The sequence below is a fragment of the Lagopus muta genome, chromosome 4 (genome assembly GCF_023343835.1).
Source record: "Lagopus muta isolate bLagMut1 chromosome 4, bLagMut1 primary, whole genome shotgun sequence".
Classification (NCBI taxonomy): domain Eukaryota; kingdom Metazoa; phylum Chordata; class Aves; order Galliformes; family Phasianidae; genus Lagopus; species Lagopus muta.
The window spans coordinates 1,537,604-1,557,558 of record NC_064436.1 but is presented as its reverse complement, the minus strand read 5'-3'; the positions used below and the strand labels follow the sequence as shown (position 1 = coordinate 1,557,558).

Genomic DNA, 19,955 nt, shown 5'->3' with positions numbered 1-19,955 from the left:
CTTACAAAATGCTGGTGGTCTGTCATCCTGGTGGTTTTTGGGTTGTACTGCAGTATTAGCTGGGCAAGGGGCAGACATTGGGCATTGCTCCATCACAGCGAACACATCTGATGTCCTTTCATCAGAAGAATGTAGGAGTTCTGGTTGGTGACCCTGGATATCTGTAGAACAGGACTATTAATACTACTCACCAGCAGCATAGCTGTATAGTTGAATTACTTCCTTTCACATTCCTGGTAGTTTCCCTATGTCTGGATCCATCTTACATTTGGATGAGTATGCTGGAATACTGAATATGTGCCCCGAGTTTTTGGTCTGCGCAGCTGAGGTAATCAGATTGCATTCTGTGGTGTAATTTGGCATACAGAAGTCATTTCTCCCATTTTGCACACAACTTAAGATATCTGCTCTTCTTTTCAAAATAAGTTCAGTTGATATTAAACAGGAGATAACGCTGCAGGAAAGAAAGTGAAGATATCTAAATCAAAGGCAGGGACCTTTTTTGTTAAACCATTGAAACAGTTAAATATATATTTGAGAATGTTAAAGCAGTGGAAATGAGATGAAAAATGAAAGTGGTGACTTTTCTCTCAAAATCAAATAGCGCTCAAAGTAATCTGGACTTTTGGAGCAGGTATAATTCTCTGTAATCTTGTTACTCATGTATTGATGACACCATTTCATGCCCTTAAGATGTGGAGGCAGATTCCTTAGTGTGGTGAGTTGTTATTGTCACAATGAAGGGAGGGGAACCAGCTCAGGTTCTGCTAAGTATTTGCTTTCTGTTAGCTGTAAAATCTCTCCTTCTTTAGTGTAATAATGAAAAAAGATGTTTCTGTTCCCATCTGCTTGAACACATTGCCAGCATTTTTCATTCGTTCAGACTTCCACACCTATGGAAGGATTGAAGTGTACATTTACATGAGGTTGATGCTATTGAAGCACACAGTGCTTCCCTCTATTTTTTCCTCTGATATCAGTGCTTCTTTCCATAGGCAAATATGGAAATAGGTCATTTCTGCTCTTCCAATACTGTCTCTTAGCTGGTCATATAAAGAAACAGATGATTTTTCTTTGTTTATCTTACATGCTTTAGCACCTACTGGTTCCCACCATTTATTCCACCCATGTGCTAGTCTGTCTGAGCATCGCATCGACTGATCAGCTGTTTGATTGTTCGCTGCAGCATTTCTCTAGGTCTCCCTTTCCCTCCTCTTCAGAGGATGTCTGCCTTCTAACCATTTATTTCTTTATTGGTAGTGGCAAAAGAAACTTTTTCCCACCTTGGTAGTGGCAAAAGAAACTTCTTTTTTCCCCTTTGACAGATTTGCAGACTAAACAGTCCGCAAATGGAGTGAAGTATGTAGATTACAGAAAGCATGACTGACTGGAGAAGAGCAGCCAGCAGCTATCCGTGCCGTGGCTGTGGTTGGCTTTTAAAAGTGTTGTGTGGGAAATGCTTCGTCCTGCATTTCCATATTCCCAATCTACATTCCTTAACTACACGCATCTTCAGTTTAGCACACTGAAAATGTATTTAGCTAGGGAATATGAAGGGGCCCCGAGCTTCATCCTCCCCTGCTTCCTTTTCTCCCACTATCATATTCAGCCTGACCGTCAGGGATCTGAAGTTACAGCTCCATGCTGGTTGCCTCCCCCATCCTTACAGCCCATAAATCCCTTCAGCTCTATCACCTCTGTGCTATTGCCAACAGAACGCTCCTGATCAATGCACTGTGAAAATTCTTGCTGCTGCCTTAATTTCCTCTCATTTGGACTGCTGTAACTCACAGCTCCTGAGCACTTTGCTGCTGTAATGCCCTGTAGGAATGGTAGTGGTGCACCTAGTTACTGCCTGGAGCACCTGTTACACCCTGCCTCATGACCACCGCGTGCTTCCAATTCAAAAATGTGTGGATTCTTCAGCTGCATTGAAAAACTTAAACCTGCTTGAATTTTTTCACTGGGTTCCTTTGAAATGATGCTACACTGGTAACAGCTAATTGCTCCCCAGACCCCAGGTGTTTCAGTGCCGTCAATCTCTACTGTGTTACTGTAAATTCTTTCGTTTCTAATTCCAGATTTGTTTCTCTTCAGATCAAAGGTTCTGTGGGCACATCTGCAGAGTGACTTAAAAAAAAAATACTATTAGGTGGGTGGAATTTGAATGGATTCTGAGGATTTGGACAGAGTGTAAGATTGTATTTTTATAAATGCCACTTAATTCTGCTGCCTGAGTCATACGCAATCAATGTTACTGCAGGTGACCACAATTAGACCTTCAAATCTGCAATGCTTTGAGCTGAAGTGTTTTGATTTAAATTCATCACTCCTGATTCTTTCACATGTACTGCTAAAATCTAAGAACTGCAGAGTTTAACAGAAGGAAAGCAAGTTACTGAACTTGTCATGGGCTACATGGGCTGCACTTCCAGCAATGCCCTTTGCACACCTGTAGTTACTCACCCACACTCAGTTGCAGACACAAGTAGCATCATTTACATGGAACCTTTCAGCACTGGCATTAGATTTTAGGCGCAATAAGTAAGTTGAACTAATCATTTCCTAAGAACCAAGTGTTACTGCTCCATAGCATCAGAGTGGCTGAGCACCGAGGGCATGCTTAAGCTACTATTTCTTTCTTTTTTTTTTTTCTTTTAACATTAATTTGACACAGGAAAAAAAAAACAACAACAAAAAATCAACCCAACAAACTTATTGCTAGGAATAGCTGCTGGCATGTCTTACTGGCTTCTGACAGAGGTACGTTTAAAGTCGTGCCAGGTGTTCAATGGGTTGGGGTGGGCAGACACTCTTGCACTTCTTGGTCAACTTGCCCAAGTTTCACTCTCAGGCCTGGTAATAATAACGTCTCTAAAGCCCTGTTAAGTTCTTCAGGTGTTGTACTTGCACAGATAGGCAGGGGGAAAATAGGATTTTTCTTCAGAGGAGTAGAAGAAAATGAAGCCAAATGAGGAGAAATCCACCAAGTATATTTTCAAGTGGGGCAAATTAATGCACTATAAATACAGGCTATTTTAACATGTACTGAATTAGGATGTGGGGAATCTTCCAGAAAAATATGTTCGGTAAGGATGTCCTGCATCCCACCTCCCTAATGTGTTGCAATGTAGTTTCTGTAGGGCTGGTAAAAACATGAAGGGGAAAGAGGCTGAAGTTACAGCCTACTGATGTGGCTTAACGTGCATAGCTTTTCCAGTTGCAGGGTGTTCATGTGATTGAGATAATTACCAGTAAATGAATGAGGATGTTACAAACAGGTTGCAATCGCTCTGCACTTGTTGCAAGAATTACAGTCAGTATCCAAGTTGCTGTCTTGTAAAATGCACACAGATAGCTCAAGGTGTCCTTGTATTCATTGGCTGAATCCACATTTTCTTCACTTGCTTTCATGATACAAGGGGCATATTTAAAGTGTCTGAATTTTAGAGATTGAGTAGTAGTTTCACTTCCTGTTGTTCCTGTTCACTTCATTGCTCCTGTTGTTTCCCTGCAGGTCACGGCAACAGATGCAGATGCTGACAAGTTTGGTGAAGTTGAGTATTTTCTTTATGATGGATTCCATTATTACGAAAAATCCAAAGCTTTCCAAATCGATCCACATACTGGTCAAATCTGTGTCTCTCAAGACATTGACAGAGAAGGAGATCAAACTACTTACGATCTATTAGTAAAAGCTACAGATGGGGTAAGTTTTGTCCTTCTGTCCTGCCAGGTTTGTGACTGCATTTGCAAATTTGGATGTGCTGTACACTATTGCAGGGGAAAGGTGTAAATGAAAGTAGTATGGTTTTGAATACATTATGTTACCCCTACAGAAGACGGAATGATAGTTCACAGAATGTAAATTTGACCCAAACTGATACAATTCACTGTCAAATCCACAGTTACTCCCACACGAGTTACTTTAAATCATTTCTAGGATGTGTTAGTTCCTGCTGATTCTCCTTTTGAGGTTGGTGGACTCCAGGTTACCTCTGTTTTTTGCATTCAAGGTGACTTCAGCAGTGATGAGCCAGCAACTTGTGCCAGAGCTTCATGGCAATAGTGTGTGCCAATGATTTTCCTGGTGAGAAATGGACTGGCGAGCAATGGAGATTAAGAAATTGGTCTGTTTTTTCAGAAAGCTACCTCTAGTCCAGCTCTGTTAAACTGATGGCCCTTTGCAGCTGGAGCACATTAGCTACATTAAGCACATTCATGGAGCACCTCTGTCTTTTAGTTCCAGCATGTTCTGTGGCCTTTGAGGCCACAGACAGTGAGAACCAAAGCAAGGTAAACAATGGCAGTCAAAGAATTGTCAGAAAACTATTCACGGTAACAAAAAGCATTATGAAGAAGGCCGTTTCTTCAGACTAGAAATAGGTTGAAAATAGAGAATTCTTTTTGTTGGGACAGCGCCTATTTTTTTTTCCAGCAGAAGTTTATGTGCTCATTTTGGAATTTCTCTGAAATTTCTGATTTCTGTCTTGAATTCCTTTCTAGGTGATATTTGGTAGTGTACATATGTATAAACTTGAATAAAACCTTGAATAAAGCAGTCAATAATACACTGTGTAATGTCAGAATATTATATAATTTGCTCTAGCTTATCACTTCATTTTTCTCTCATGGATCCAATACTGATTTTGTGCAAGGCCTCACATGTTTTGCAGCTGAATAATAAACATAATACAAATGGAATATCAAAATTAATCTTATACATCAGGTCTATGGGAGAGCTGAACAGCAGCACTGAAAGTCTGACAGCTTTCTCACGTGTGTTTTTGGTCTGACCCAGAAGGTTATTCTGAACATGTAGAAAGAAAGTAGGTTTACATGAAAATGATGGATGCTTTTTTTATTAAATTGTTGCTCTGGTTATAGAAAAGCAGGCAATGCGCTGAAACTGTAAGATTATTACATTTTTTAAGACTGATCTGTAATCTGTATTCATTTGGAGACCTTGGATTTTTCAGAATTTCAGTACTGGGTAAGGGGTGCAATTTCAGATTGCTTTTGGCAGGTGGGATGTGATTGTTTAATGGGAACCCCACACTTTCTAGCTACCACTAATTGCACTCCTAAAATTTAACACCTGACACAGCCAGTTCAAATCACCTAAAATCAGCATTTGCTTTTCAAAACATCCAGTGTTATCTGAGCACGTGCTGAGCCACCACCACCTCTGCAGCAGAGCTACAGTGGCAGATTTTGTTTCCTGGCATTCTGCTGCTGATGGTGGTGGATTAAACTTGTTAGGCGTGCAGTTTGAAGCAGATGCATTGACCAGGGGAGAAGTGCATACAGCCAAGTCAGAGAAGGGTGAGGCATCAGTGATTACAAAGGGGAGGGAGAGATGAAGGGGAAAGAAAATAAAAGTTAAGTAGAAAGGAGGAAAATATTTTCCAGGTGGTACACAGCTTAACTTACAGAATAGCTATCAGATTCTTTTACCTGTTAGTGCCTACTCTGTTACACGCTTTTGGAGCTTGTCATCTCTTTTATGTGCTATTTACAAGCAGCGATGGAAGAACTGAAATTGCATGTGGGAGCCCCTGAAGAGGCAGGTGTAAAACAGATTCTGTTTAACTGGTGTTAAATAAACATCCTGTGAGACCTTGTGGGAGTTTTGCCCTGACTTGTAAGGGGACAAGGTGAGTCATAGTGCTAGCGCTAGCTTTTTCAGCAGCACTTGTTCTGGTCCCAAAGCCACTTACTTCACATATGTCCTTGGTACTCTGCTGTGAGAGTGAGAGACCTTTCGGGTCTTTTTGGTTGTGTCAGACAGTAAGACTGCTCCTGTAGTAAGGGTTGCAGTCCCCTGATCAGCGCATCAGTGCTGCCTGTCCCTGCTCCCAGCCAACCTGCACTGCCAGCCCCAGCTGCAAACAGCTGTGTCAGGCACTCGTAGCACATCGGAAAGTCCAGCAGGCATTTTGGGGAGCTTTGAACTTTCAGTTAAAAAAAAAATCTTATGTTGATATTAACATTCCACTGCTTTTCTCCTCACCCTCCCAAAACAAACAAACAAAAACTCTGATCAAGTGGCTTTGCTTGGGAAACCTTCACAAATGTTTGAGAGGTTTAGATCAAACTTACAGTGGAAAGCCAAGTCTCAGAAAAGGAAAATAGGGAGAAAATGGGGATTCTAGTAAAAGTATTTGTGTTTTCAAGTGTGGTGTGGAGGACAAAGTCGATATGGGGGAGCAATTATTCGGATTACTAATTTTTCTTTTTGAACATATGCAAGTTACATATGCTAAGCTACTTATGCTTGTTTTTTTGTTTGCTTTTGAAACATGACTGAAGTGGACCCTACACTGTGTTTTCCCTACTTGCACTGGAATCTCAAAACTGTTACATATGCATATTGATGTTCCATTACTCCTTCTGTGTACTCAATCTTAACATGAATTTATTGTTATACAGGAAACTTTTTTCCTTGCAGTTTTCCCCAGTAACTGAGGAAGACCTGATTATCCACATTTGCACAGGTTCCATCAGGGATGGCCAACTCCAGCAATAAGCATCTCTCTAGCTGATATGGTGCACATACCAGTCTGCCATCTCTTCATCACTGTGGCAAGCAGTTTCAAAACCTGCAGAAGACAGGAAGGATGCTCTTTCCCTTCTTGGTGCTCGACTGCATCCTCACAGCAGTAGATCTGCATGCATCAGTATGAGCTTGAATTGATCTAATTTCAGATGGATCCCCATGGCTCCTGCTAGCCTTTGGTGCTTCATGCGCCCATCAGCTAAATGGGGCTGCTTCTTGTGTGCCCTCCCTCTGCAAGTTGGCAGCAGACACTGATGCAGCAGCTAAGAGCTCCTAATTGTGTGGGTTGCAGGATATGTGTGGTACTTGGGTGACAGGGAGCAAAGCAGGCTGTGAGTGGTGTGTTGAACCTTCTACAGTGATTATGCAGCAGCTGAAAAACTTGAACATCTCGCATTCCATGTAAAAGAAATGAGAATGCTTCTTTTCATCTGTGGTTAATCAGTAGTAAGATAAGAACACATTGGGTGTATTTTCTAGTTTCTAGGTTTCTGAGTTGTTCGTCTTTCCATCTTTTCTTCATCTTCAAAATCAGATTTGCTTGTAGAAAGTAAAATAAGTTTTTTAAGTACAGTTCTTTAAAGTAGATCAGTACTCAGATCTAATTGCATACACAAGTGAATCTGCTCAATTAGGCACAAGGCGATTACCATCACATCTGTACTGCATACTCAGGGTGGTTACCTACTGTGTTTACTCAGGATTTTGTGTGGCCTTACGTGAATGGGTGTTGTCATTTACTCCTTGCTATGAAACATTTCTCAAAATTCAGCTTAAATGCATCAAGAACGCATAAGCAAAGTGCACATCTTTGAAAAGTTACAGAGAGACTGAGCTTCGTGTGTTGTGCAAAGACTGACCTTGGTGTCACAGAACACTTTGTTGAAGCTGCCTTACAGTGCTGACTGCAGTACTGTGCCAGGGTTTTCTTTCTACACCACATATTTGGTGTGTAATTGCACGTAATGTCTTCAAGGTCTGTTGTGTGCAATAGAAGCTTTAATGTACCAAGGGACAAGGAAGTAAACAGCACACCCAAACAGTGAGAGGTTTTTTTAATTAATGTTTACTATTTTAAAATATTAACATTTAGTAAATTTAGCATATTTCATATGTCAATGGTTTATGGGCTGGATGTTATGATGTGGAATACTGACCAAAAATCACAAAACCATGACATAATATATGTTTTTCTTTAAAAATAATAACAAAGCTACAAAAAAAGAACCCTCAGGATTTCCAATTCGTCATGAAATTGTGAGTGGAAATTTTATTATTAAAAGAAGGTAGGAAGTTAAGGCTTCAGGCTGGTGGGCAATGCTACATTTATTTATTTATAAGAGCAAATTCAGAGTGTGTCCTGAACTCTTTAAATTTTGACTTATAGCAGGTAATGAAATTTCCTATCAACATCAAGTATGCCATTACCAAATTTTATGTTACAGCTCTTTTTTGGGGGGGGGAGGGGTATGAGGGGGTGGTACCCAAACAGTGTTTCATTAAACACTTCACCTGCATTGAGTGCACCCTTAGTAAGTTTGCGGATGCACCAAGTTGGCTGGAAGTGTGGATCTGCCTGGGGGTAGTGAGGCCCTACAGAGGGATCTGGACAGGCTGGATGGCTGGGCTGAAGCCAATGGGATGAGGTTCAACAAGGCCAAATGCCAGTTAGGTCAGTTTAGGTCAGTTCGAATATACTTAGATTCTGAAGGACTTCTAAGAATGTTGAAAGTACAGTTTCTTCTGTTCCACTGTCTTTGCACATGAATAAATATTTCCTATTTTGTCCTTTTTTTTTAGTAGGCCGTGCTGCCTGTGCAGATTTCACTGTCTTTTGCACTGAAGCAATTAAACACGGAGATGAGCACTCAACACTCGCAGGCAAAGCTTCTAAAGGTGCTAATGCTTTTAAAATAATTGGCACTGTCTCTCCATCTTGACAGCACTGTGACTGGATGGTGACATACCATCTTTTAAGTTTAAAAAAGAAAAGATTATTTTCATGTCAGAGATCCTGTGTGTCACAGCTGAGCTGGGAACAAAAATTCAGCAGTATTGTTCACTGACAAAAGCATTGGAGGCTGTAGTGGAAATCCTGACAGATTCTTAAGTGTTTTACAGAGTCAATGAGAAGAAACACGGCTATTCAAAACAGCACCATTTCTACTTACGAAGCTAAAGAACCTCCAAGGCAGCACAGTTATTTGTTTATTGGAAACAGCATGAAGAGGGGTACTGGCAGCTTTCTATTTTCTGACAAATTTGATCCTATCCAAGAACAGAAAATATTACTCGTAGTTATTTTGCCTTGGTGAAAACTTCTTATGCCCCATCTTTATTCTGTGGGTCACAGAAATCACAGGATTCTGACGAAGAAGCAGATATAATTGTGAGCTTTTGCTGCTTGAAGCAATAGTTAAAATACTTGCATGCTTGAGAAACAGTTTAAAAATGAACAACTGTGGCTTTCTGTTTGTTTTGACAAATGTTATTTTCTGTCAACAAAATACTTGTTTAAATCAACCTTCATATTTCAGAATACATACTTTGTGTTTGCTTTTGAGTCTATGAAGTACATCCAGAAGTTAGAAGAAGCACTTTGCTCCTTCTCAGTCAGGATGTTACTTACAAAATTTCATTTGCAGAGTAAGAACTGGGCCATAACCAGGTTAACATTGCTTTTGCCTCGTGCGAAGGATTATACTGCTGCTTCAAGAAGAGCTGTGCCTGAATCCACCATAAAATTTGGTGTGTTTTCTGAGAGATTAAGTAATAGGTTTCCAATTTGCTTCCCCCATATAGCTAGAGTGAATCGATTTCTAAAGATTTTAGTCTTCATACAGCCCTTTATGATAGATTTAAATTGGCTGAAGAGGCCATTGTTTCATGTCTGTTTAGTAATATTGAGACTTGGAAGAAGCAGTGTAACTCATTTATTGCAGTTGCATCTTTTTAGATGCTTTTTGTTCTTGACCTCACTTCTTCCTTGCCCTGTTTCCTTTATAAAGGTTTGTGATTCCTGTCATTAAGTACCTGAAAGCTGTGGAGCCACAGTCCCAAGGAATTGTCTGGTAGTGGGCTTTTAACAGAGCGTGAGGTTTCCTTTTTGTGCGGGGGTTTCTTCTCATGGAGATCACAGCACTGGAGAAGCGCTCGCTCCACAGTGAAAATGACAATCTAGGGAGAATGATAGCAGTATTTCTCCCTCAGGCTTAAGTCTGATCCTGTGGAGATAAAAAGCAAATTCCCAAAAAGTTTGGCACATAGTGCAAGCATAAAGTAACATCCAGTCAGAATTACTGGATGGTCTCTGTGATGATTAGGTTTAAAAGTGTACAGAGGTAGAATCAACAAGTGTACAGAGAAGTTAGGCTGGTCTTTAGAAAGCATATAGCTAGAAAGATTATCACATTAGAAAGGGATAACCTGAAATGAATGGAAAAGCTTACCCATATCCTGGGCTCAGAGGAAAAACTCCAAGAGGAGCAACCTCCAGAGAGAGATCCTTCCCCAGTGGCAGTCAGCCCTTAAATGGGGTCCAGGAGAGGTGAAGCCAGGCTCCCCCCCTTCTGGCCACACAACTGAATTTCAGGGAGCCTTCACCTGAGCTCCCTGGCTCCCATGGCTGACTCAGGTGATCAATCAGAGGTTGAGGCTATGATTCAACAGTTCCCATACAGTATCTAACACGTAGGATTAGGTTGTGGAGACATGCAATGTATTTATTTTTAAATATCACCGCTACTGTGACAGCAAAATGAAGTTTGGACTTGCTCAGCATAGCTTGTCATTTGTACTCACCAGCATGCCATCTGTGTCAGCGGTTTTGGTAGGTGCCATAACACATCCGAGCACCGTGCTCCCAGCCTGACTTTGTAGCATGCAGGATCCTTCCTCCATCTGTGCATCGCTGTAGTGTAAATAGTGTGTGCAAGGTGCATGTGTGTCCAGTCCTTTATGCCTACGTAATTCTTCAGGCGGGAGTGTGGCAGGTAGGACTTTGGCTGTCCAGCATTGGTCTGCTCCCAACATGGTTTTTCTAATCAACACCAAAAAAGTCTTGCGTGCATTGTTGCAGTGGTCATGCTTTTAAATCTGAAAGTTTCATAGATAGAAAAAAAAGCTATTAAACCCTGACTTTCGGCTCTGAAGGAATAGATGATGCATAAGATGATTTCCACATGAAATCACCAGCAGACTTTGCAGTTGCAAGAAGTTGAACTTCTGAGTGTATTGTTAGCGAGCATGCTGGAGCTGTCCTGAGCATGTAGCTGGCCTAGTGTAATATTTTGGGCTGCACATACCTTTTGTTGTTTTTAGTAGACATTTTCACTGCTCAGTAGTGTTGCAGTGTGTTCTTTACTGATCTGCTGAAGCTAGATGTGTCATTCTATTGTGTACATTTATGATACTGAAATATTTTTCTGATTTGTCTAACAGGGTGGGCTGAGTGCCCAAGCTTTTGTTCGCATTGAGATAGAAGATATTAATGATAACGAGCCTGTTTTTGAACAAACCATCTACGTGACAAGCATCAGCAGTCACACAGAACCAGGAACAGAGATCATCAATGTTGTTGCCAGAGACAGAGATTCAGGCATATATGGAGCTGTCACATATGAGCTGGTCCCAGGAGAATTTTCTTCTCTTTTCACAGTGGACCCCACTACAGGTACTGTGTATAATTCAGAAGGACTATAATTATACTTTTGTATCTTTTCCTTGAAAGTTGGTTTGGCTGTTTTTTGTTTGTCTTGGTTTTTTTTTTTTTTTTTTTTTTTTTTCCCCCCCACCTGGAATCACGTAATACAGCTGAAACTTAAGTTCTCCATCAGAGGATGGGGGATTTAGGTTCAACATGAAGCTTTTGCATTCACTGGAATAAACAGGAGAACAGGAAACTACAGTATAGAACAAGCAGTTATGTCCTTTCAGTGTTTCCAGACAGAAACCCACTCATTGTTATAAGAAATAATGACTTTTTACAATAATACTTGAATTCATAGAATCATAGAATCGCTCAGGTTGGAAAAGATCAAGTCTAACCGCAACCTAGCCACATTACCCTGACTCTAACAATCCTCTGCTAGATCATATCCCTGAGCACCACATCCACATGATTTTTAAACGTATTCAGGGATGGTGACTCAACCAACTCCCTGGGGAGCCTGTTTCAGTGCCTTACAGCCTTTTCTGTAGAGGTTTTCCTGATATCCAACCTGAACTGCCTTGGTGCAACTTGAGGCCATTTCCCCTCGTCCTGTCACCTGAGAGAAGAGACCAGCCCCACTCTCAATTCCTCAAATTTTTAGATATGTATTTGAAAAGCAATCAAAACCCTCTCAAAATGTTTCTTCTTTCATTTCATCTCTCCATTTCTGTCCTAATCTTTCCATGCATTGTGCTACAGAATGTCTCCCATTCTTCTTGCAGTCTTAAAATATTCATCTGACTCCCTGCATAACTTGATGATTATCTACAGAAGTGTCTTCTTCTGCCTTTTTTTTTTTTTTTTTCTGGTGTGACCCTTCCCCCTTCTGGTTTCCAGGAAGAAGTTCAATGAAGCTGTGACAGTGAAAGCAAGAAAGCAATTTTGGCAAAAACAAATCTAGATTAATTTTTTCTATGCCAGTTTGAATCTGGCGGATTGATTTGCTTTTCCAATGGTCATAAAGCAGCCTGTGTAGCCTGCTTTCTAATCCTACAGTAATTATCAGTATCAGCTGGAATGAACATGAGCCACATATCCATGAAGGCCCATGGATCTTTCAGAGAGTAGCTAACCAAGCTGCAGCTCCCACTGTACTGGGAACTTGCCCTTGCATACTGCTCACATACTGGATGTATCCTGATCAACAGTTTTGCTTCCTGATGATGTTGGCACAGGGGATTATTTTATATATATATTTTTAAGACTTCAGAGTTGTCGTATTGCCTCTCGTCAGAGAGCCTGTGTTGATTGTGCTAGAAGAACTGGCTGTGCTGAAGTTCTTCCTTCTATAAAGGGTTCTTCCTCAGATTGGGACTTTTTAAGCTTTTTTTTTTCTTTTCACTTTTGGCACTTTGTGTAGGACCAATGTCATTCTTAATCAAGAAGACCATGGAAGATGCCATTACCTTGCAGATCTATCATAGTGTTTGATCAAAGGCAGACCAAGTTCAGGTGAAGTAATGCGAGATCATTACTGACATTTCATGATGACAAACACATTTAGGTTAGAAACGCTGTTCCCAACATTGTAAAGCTTGGAATCTGTCATGGGTTTATGATTTTTGGTTATTGGTATTCCACATCATAACATCATGTAGCGCACTGGGAGTTAAAGGGTTAATGCTCCAGTTCTGGGAACCTGTCTGGAAAAGAAAAACTACATACCCCAAGGGACTTTGTGTTCAGAGGAGGGATAAAGGCCCTGGCAAGCTCATGAGACCAGGCTCTCCTCCCTGCTGCTCAACCCAACTGCACGTCTTGCCTGAGCATTAGTGTAAGGCCTTCAATTTTCGGATACTCTCTCATTATATTTGATTTATTAGCTGCAATTCTAATTATATTCTATTGTATTGTATTATAGCGTGTTGTCTTGCATTCTGATATCTTATTTAGCAAATTAGTTTATTTCTCCTCAGATTGTTGCCACTGTTATTTTTGGGACCCGTCTCTCTTTCCCTTTATTTTCCCATTTCCAGAGGTGCAGACCCACAGGTCCCTCTGCCTCACTAGTCATAGAACCAGGCCAAATCAACCCATAAACTGGTGATGTGCTTGGTGGAGAATGCAGGCAAAAACAGATTTAAGCAGGCTCCCAGTCTCTGCCTTGAATCTTTTATGTTTTTGAATGCTCATCTGTTCACGTTGATCTCCCTGAATATACTGTTCATTATTTTAATTATTTCACTGAGTATTTGTATTTATCATATTTTGAAGAAGCCTTCCCCAAAACCAGAGAATACTGAGTGGCAGAGAGTGTGGAGGGTCCTGGGAGAGACTTTAGAGAGATGGACATCCTTGGTGTCATGGAACTTTACTCCTAAACACCTGCAAGATCCTGAGAGATATTTGAGACAGGGATGTTGTGGCTCAGGCAGGTCTGAGGAGGCACAAATGATTTGGGGCCTGGCTAATGCTTATAGGGATGGAAAGTAAAATGAAAGTTGACTCAAGTAGAACAGAAGGAAGAGGAGGAGAAAGTAGAGGAAGCGGATACTGTAAGAGAAGAGGAGGGAAGAGGTCCAGAGGAGTGGCTCTGAGCTCTAAGGGATCCAGAGGGAGTGCTGAGACCCCCAATAAGATCAGTCACCAATGCCTAGGAGGGTAACAGCGAGTCCTGGAAGAGTAGGAGGTGAGCAAGATATCACCATTACCACTCGAACTCTGAAAATGAATGAAATTTGAGGTCTGTAGGCTCAAACGAGCCTACTGTCACCTGATTACTTTGATACTGGGACAATGTGGCCAACAGTGTGACGCTAGATAGAGAAGCTCTCCAACTGAGTAACATTGCCAGGGACTCAGCCATTGGCAGAGGTATAAGTACGTGCCAGGATGAGGCCTTCACTCTCTGGAAGTGGATGCTGTTAGCCATAAAAGAAAAGTATCCCTTCAAAGATGATCCGATGACTGATAGAAAGAAATGGGCTGACACAGAAAAAGGCATCCATTATTTGAGAGAGTACGCTGTGGTGGAAATGCTACATGACCACACATTCATTCCTGACAATCCACACTAAGAGCGTGATCCTGAGAAAGTCAGGTGTACACCAAACATGTGGTGTACATTCACAAAGACTGCACCAGAAAGGCATGCCAGCACATAGCAGCAATGTGTGGCAGAAGGGAAAGAATACCTTTTATAAATGAACTGATCAATAAACTTCAAGACTTTGAGTTACATTCAAGCCCTCTGCGAGCTTGTTTTAGGTACTGCAAAAGTGACTGAAGAACTGGACAAAATGGAGAGCAATCAAAAAGACATAATAGACAAACTGTCTACTGCGCTTTTTGCTGATGGAACCAATGAATCCATGGCAGCATCAGATACACCTGATGGGGACCAGGATTCCCAAAACAGCCTATCGGTTCCCTCCCAGTCTGCATTATCCGACATCTCAGCTATTAAAAGAGGAAGATGTCCTTCTGCTTGAGCAAGTGACAACAGTAAGACTATGACACATATTGCCTTTGGCATTACCTACGTGACTATGGAGAAGATATGAAGAAGTGGCACAAACAACCCACTCCTCACTTCAAGCACGGAATGAAAAAATTACAAGACAGATCAAGCACCATGGTGAACTTCTCCATAAAGGTGATTGCTATAGTTGCTTCTGGACATGGCAAAAGCCTTAAGAATGACAGAGGTAACCTGTCATAGAGGGGCCTGAGCCCAGCCAGGGAGGAGAAAGGGATAATAGAGCGTACTGGGCTGTGTGGATTAGATGGCCTGGCACATCAGAACCACAGAAATATAAAGCACTGGTGCACTCTAATGCCCTCAAGTCACCAAGGGACAAGATCAATTTGTATTTCTGGGGTGACTGCGGATTCCCAAGAGCTGAATACCTTGGAGGCTGACATAAGCCTCACTAGTAAAGACTAGCAAAAGCAGCCCATAAATCATTGGCAGAATCTGATTGCACTTAATCAGATCTCCTGGGTAATTCAAGAGGTCAGACTGCATATAATCAACGGATATTAAAATGTTACAATCACAAAATAAACAAGAGAGTTAGGCAAAGTAGATTATGATAACAAAAGAGAATAAATGGAAGGCTTACCCTTAGTTGGGCTCACCACAAAACACGAGAAGGAGGGATCTCCAGATGAGATCCTTCCCCACTGGTAGCTCTTAAATAGGTCTAAATTGCCTTCACCTGTGCTCCTCTGGCTGACTCATGGCCCACCTCAGATGATCAATCAGATGTTCAGGCTGTGACTCAATAGTTCCCATACACACTGTGTTTTGTTTTCACTTATTAATACTAGTGGCATGTGTGATTTCATGTTTTCTATTTATGTTCTTGCTAGTGTACCTACAACAGTGCTTATTATTTTAGACTGTTGGCAATACGTAGACAGAATGAACCTAAAAATTGCCAATTTGCTACTCAGGAGTTTTTGCAGTCTTTGTGGGTTAAATAGCTGCAAAAGCTGTTTGATGTTCAGAATGACTAAATGGCTCGTTGTGGTGTAGAGTTTTCAGTTATTCCTCCTCACTTCTTAGGATGTTGATTTTTTCTAGTTTTTGTCCTTGTAAACTTTCTCTGTACACTTACAGAGGTTGCATACAAGATTATGTGAGCATCTTTAGATTATCTACTTATGTAGATGGCAGATGTTGTCCGAATATTACTGGAACAGCAGTTTTTCAGCACTCTGATTGCCAAACCTATCAGCTGAACACAACACTATTGTTTTATTTGTTTTCCTTTTAGTGTTATAGGACCTAAAAGGAGGCACAGCAATGGTGCTGGAGTATTCCATGGACTTACCTTTCTGTTAAGTTTTATTCTTAAGCAGCTAGCTTTTCTCACTAGTAGAGCATTTAAAAATGGGAAGTTAAAGTCAGTGCATTCATCTTTGAGTTACTTTGTTGATTATAGCCCTGAGTGTTGCCTGTATAAATAGACAAAGGTATTTTCAGTGTTATGAGATGTAAATTAATTACTAGTGAACAGTTTGTCACATTACACTATGATACATGAAAATCATGTGCAAGATGAAGCTGTTGGAGTGCTGCATTAGAATACTCACTAAAGATTCACTTTTTTCCACAAATCCCTTTTCATTTTTAGAAGAGAGATGGGTAAATTAATAAAATAAAAACTGTAACCTCTTCAATGGCTGATTTATGGCTGTCACTTTGTTAAAGCAATTATATAAGCCTATCAGGAAAGTCTTTTGGTTTGCATAGTGAACTGTGTTCACAAGACTGGCATCGCACTAGCTGGTTAACCACTTGCTGTATTTATCAGTGACACTTTTGGTTCATAGAGGTTGAGGTCAGGCCACATCCAAGCTGTTTGGAGGGGTTCCATCTTTCGTTTCGAGCACCGTGATGTGGATGCCGTATAATTCAGTGGAAGAGGGAAGGAGGAGCTTTTTATTGGTCAGACAGGTGTTTGGTTAAAAGGTTCTTTGAATTCTAATTCAGTAATAGCATATTTTAGTATGCATATGCACAATAGCATATTTTAGTAACAGCATTTATTTTTTTTTACTGGATTCTGTATTTATTGTTTGTGACACGCTTTTGTATTCTTGTAAATAATGTATTGTGTTTTCTTTTGAGAAAAAATTGAAGCAGTATTTTTCACTTGGTTGATAATAGACTGTCCACAGGAAAATAAAACATTTTAAGAAATGGATAGCTAGAAAAATGTGTGGCTGAAGAACTGCTGACTGGTTCCTTCGCTAGATCATGAATTATTATCATTTATTTCTTGTGGTGTTGTAAAGAACATCTTGGCTTCATTTATTTCCTTTTCTAGGTAGCTGATCTGTAAGTGGTCTATGAACACCACTTGTGAACTGATTGTCAGAGCAAGTTAAACAGCATTCTTGGCTAAGAAAATATCTGAATTATGCTTGTTTGTTTTCCCTGTTGTTACCTAATAAGCTGAAAGACAAGGTGTTTATATTTGTGGCTGAGTAAGTAATTAAAATTGTAAGTCACAGGATATGATCACAAGTGTGGCAGAAAACCTACACAGTACTTAAGTTAAATTAAATTTACAAACATTGATTATGTTGCAAGTGTTAATATTTTCTTTCACCCACGGGCATAATTTTTCCATTGATCTTAGTGATAACCTTCTTGAAAGCTGGATAAATATGGTTATCATCTCATTATCATCCTGGTTCAAAGAAGCTGCTTCAAATGAACAAAAATAATAATAGTCAATGTGGTTTCATCATGTTGTTCTTCAGATAAACTGTCTATTTTTTAAAATAACAGTCTAGAACAACTGGCTAGTCATTGTGTATGAGAAGTGAAGTCATAAAGGTCAATAGCCGTGGGTTTGTGTTCATTTGAAGATATAGAATAAAAAGGATTTATAGAAGGTAGAGTTCACATAGTTGACATCCCAGTAGTATAATCATTTAACTTAGCTTTTCTCTTTCTTTTAACAGTTTAAGACATTTAGGCTCTTGTTTCTGTGAATCTTTACTATATTAGATGTCTAGAACAGAGGTTGAAATGGAAGAGATGTATGGAATGGAAGCTGTCCTGGAAGAGATGTGGGGCAATCCAGGGGCTTAATCCATTGGATAGAAATAAAGGAAGAAGACAGCTGAAGAACATAGAGGTTTAAGAGTGTAGCAATTTCTACTTTAGTCATCCAGAAAGCAGATTTAAGTCCAATATCTTAAATCTTTAACAGCGCCTAGTAATGAAAGCAAAAAGGTTAAGAGAAAGGAGAGGTTAAGAAAAAACTTCTGCAACATGGTTCTTCCACTGGTACATTTGGCTTGGTTTGGCAGCATGCAGTTCAGTCCTGTACTACTTCCAGTACTCTACTGCAGCACCATATGTAAATTCAATTTAATGTCAGACTGAGTTTAAATAACCTTCTTTATTTGGTTTAGAGCACAGAATAGATTAATTCCAGTTCAGAATGTTGACAAGTTCTGTTTTATTGAAGAAAATGGAAATGCTGTTATTCGACAGTTGCATCTTGGGAGATTTTCATTTTGCCTGAAACAGTCTTGTTTGTTTTTATTACAATATAGGTTGACAATAAAAACTAAAATATCAAAATTTCTCTTTTTGGGAAAGAAAATATCTAACTTTTCTCAACTGTGTGTTTTATTGAATGTTTAATATGTAGCAGATTGTAATAGGCATCAAAGTAAATTAAGAAAGCATCCTTTTTAAAGAAAGCAAGGCTGTTTTTATGGTGATTAATGATGTTTTCCTACAGTATTGTAGGAAAAAAATAGTTTATTTTTAAACTACTTCTGGCATTTTCTTACAGCATAAAGTACCATTTGCTAAACATATGAAGAAGTTCTTATAAATAACGTGCAAAATTAGGAGTGTTTTTATTCTGGAACGTTTTGAGACCACGTCTTTTAACTGATGTTTCTTCCACTACTGTTTTTCTAATCTTTCACATGAAATTGATATCATATTCACAGCGCTGCAAATTAAAGGAATACATGTGAGACATTGGATTAGCTCAGTAAGTTTTCAGTTTTGAAGAATATTATTCATGTTAGGACACAAAGGAACAAGTAGAGATCTCAACTGAATAATCCATGAACAGTGACCTTTATCACTGAGTTCTCATCTATTGAGTAGTAAAGGAAAAAGAAGCATACGTGTCCTGAAGCATACAGATAAAATTTGTGTAGAATCAATCATGTACAAAGAGAAAAATCCCTGCAAGCTACATGCCCAAAGTTCAACAGTGCAATAGTGGTGATATGTGGAGACTCATTGTGCATGACACAGTGCAAAGTATTTCCAAAAAGAAAATTCTAACCCACCTTCCTTTCTTGTAATTCACTGATTGTCAGATCTCAGAAATCCACCAGATGAGACCAACTGGGAATGAGCTGCCCTGGTGCTGCTCTGCCACAGCTCTTCATCTGTGTGAGGCAGCTGGTGAGGGCTGGCAGCAGGAAAAATGAAGAAGAGAAAAACTGCACTCAAACCTCAGATTTTGTAAGAGAGGAATAACGTGAGGCTAGTACAGTTAAATGCAGGCAATCAGCACGTTTCTTTAATAGAGATTGTATAGTTCTCAAGCAAGAAGTGTGAAGTAAGAAACCACCAGCTATTGCTGGCAGTGGAGACATGTTCTGTTATTGCATTCTCTTCCATTTCAGCAGAACAAGGTACTGGCCTGGCACCTTGCCTTTCTCAGCAGGAGCTCAGATGGACAGGGTTGGCACCCCACTGCCCCTGTCCTGTGTCTGTCCTGCTTAGTTTTCAGGGAGGTGACAGTCCTGGGGCCTTGCAGTTGGTTTCTGCAGAAAAGTGAAGGCTCTCCTTTGGGTTCTCAGTTAACTTAAAGAAAAGAGTGCCAATTCACACAAAGAACAAATAGGCTTGACTAAATGCCTGCCCTGCTAGGCTGTTAAAGTGAACATAGTAAGGAATGTGTGTAGCAGAAATTCTGTTTTAGAGGATTAAGATAAGCATCTGGATTGTTCTGCAGTGCTCTCAATACAAGAACATCAAATATCTCTTATTGTGCTTATCATGCTTTAGTTAGTGCCTGTGCTGGAAATGCATATTTTTTTTGTGCAGTGCCTTCAAGGAAATACCACCTTTGGTTACTCTGGCTGTGGAGCTTTTTCAACAAGTTGTGTATTTGCTGGCTTTGAATCTTCAAGCTGGCAGCTGGATTGCAGAGGTCTTCCATTAAGATGTTTTTGGAAAACTTCAGT

The 19,955-nt window shown here is 40.1% G+C and overlaps 1 protein-coding gene across 1 annotated transcript in view; it reads left to right on the top strand.

Annotated features, from left to right (window-relative positions):
- Window positions 1–19,955, top strand: part of DCHS2 (dachsous cadherin-related 2) — an 89,109-nt gene that overhangs the window by 24,221 nt on the left and 44,933 nt on the right. The window contains 2 exon segments of the mRNA XM_048941932.1: window positions 3,518–3,709; window positions 11,000–11,231. Coding sequence (XP_048797889.1) covers window positions 3,518–3,709; window positions 11,000–11,231 — 424 coding nt within the window.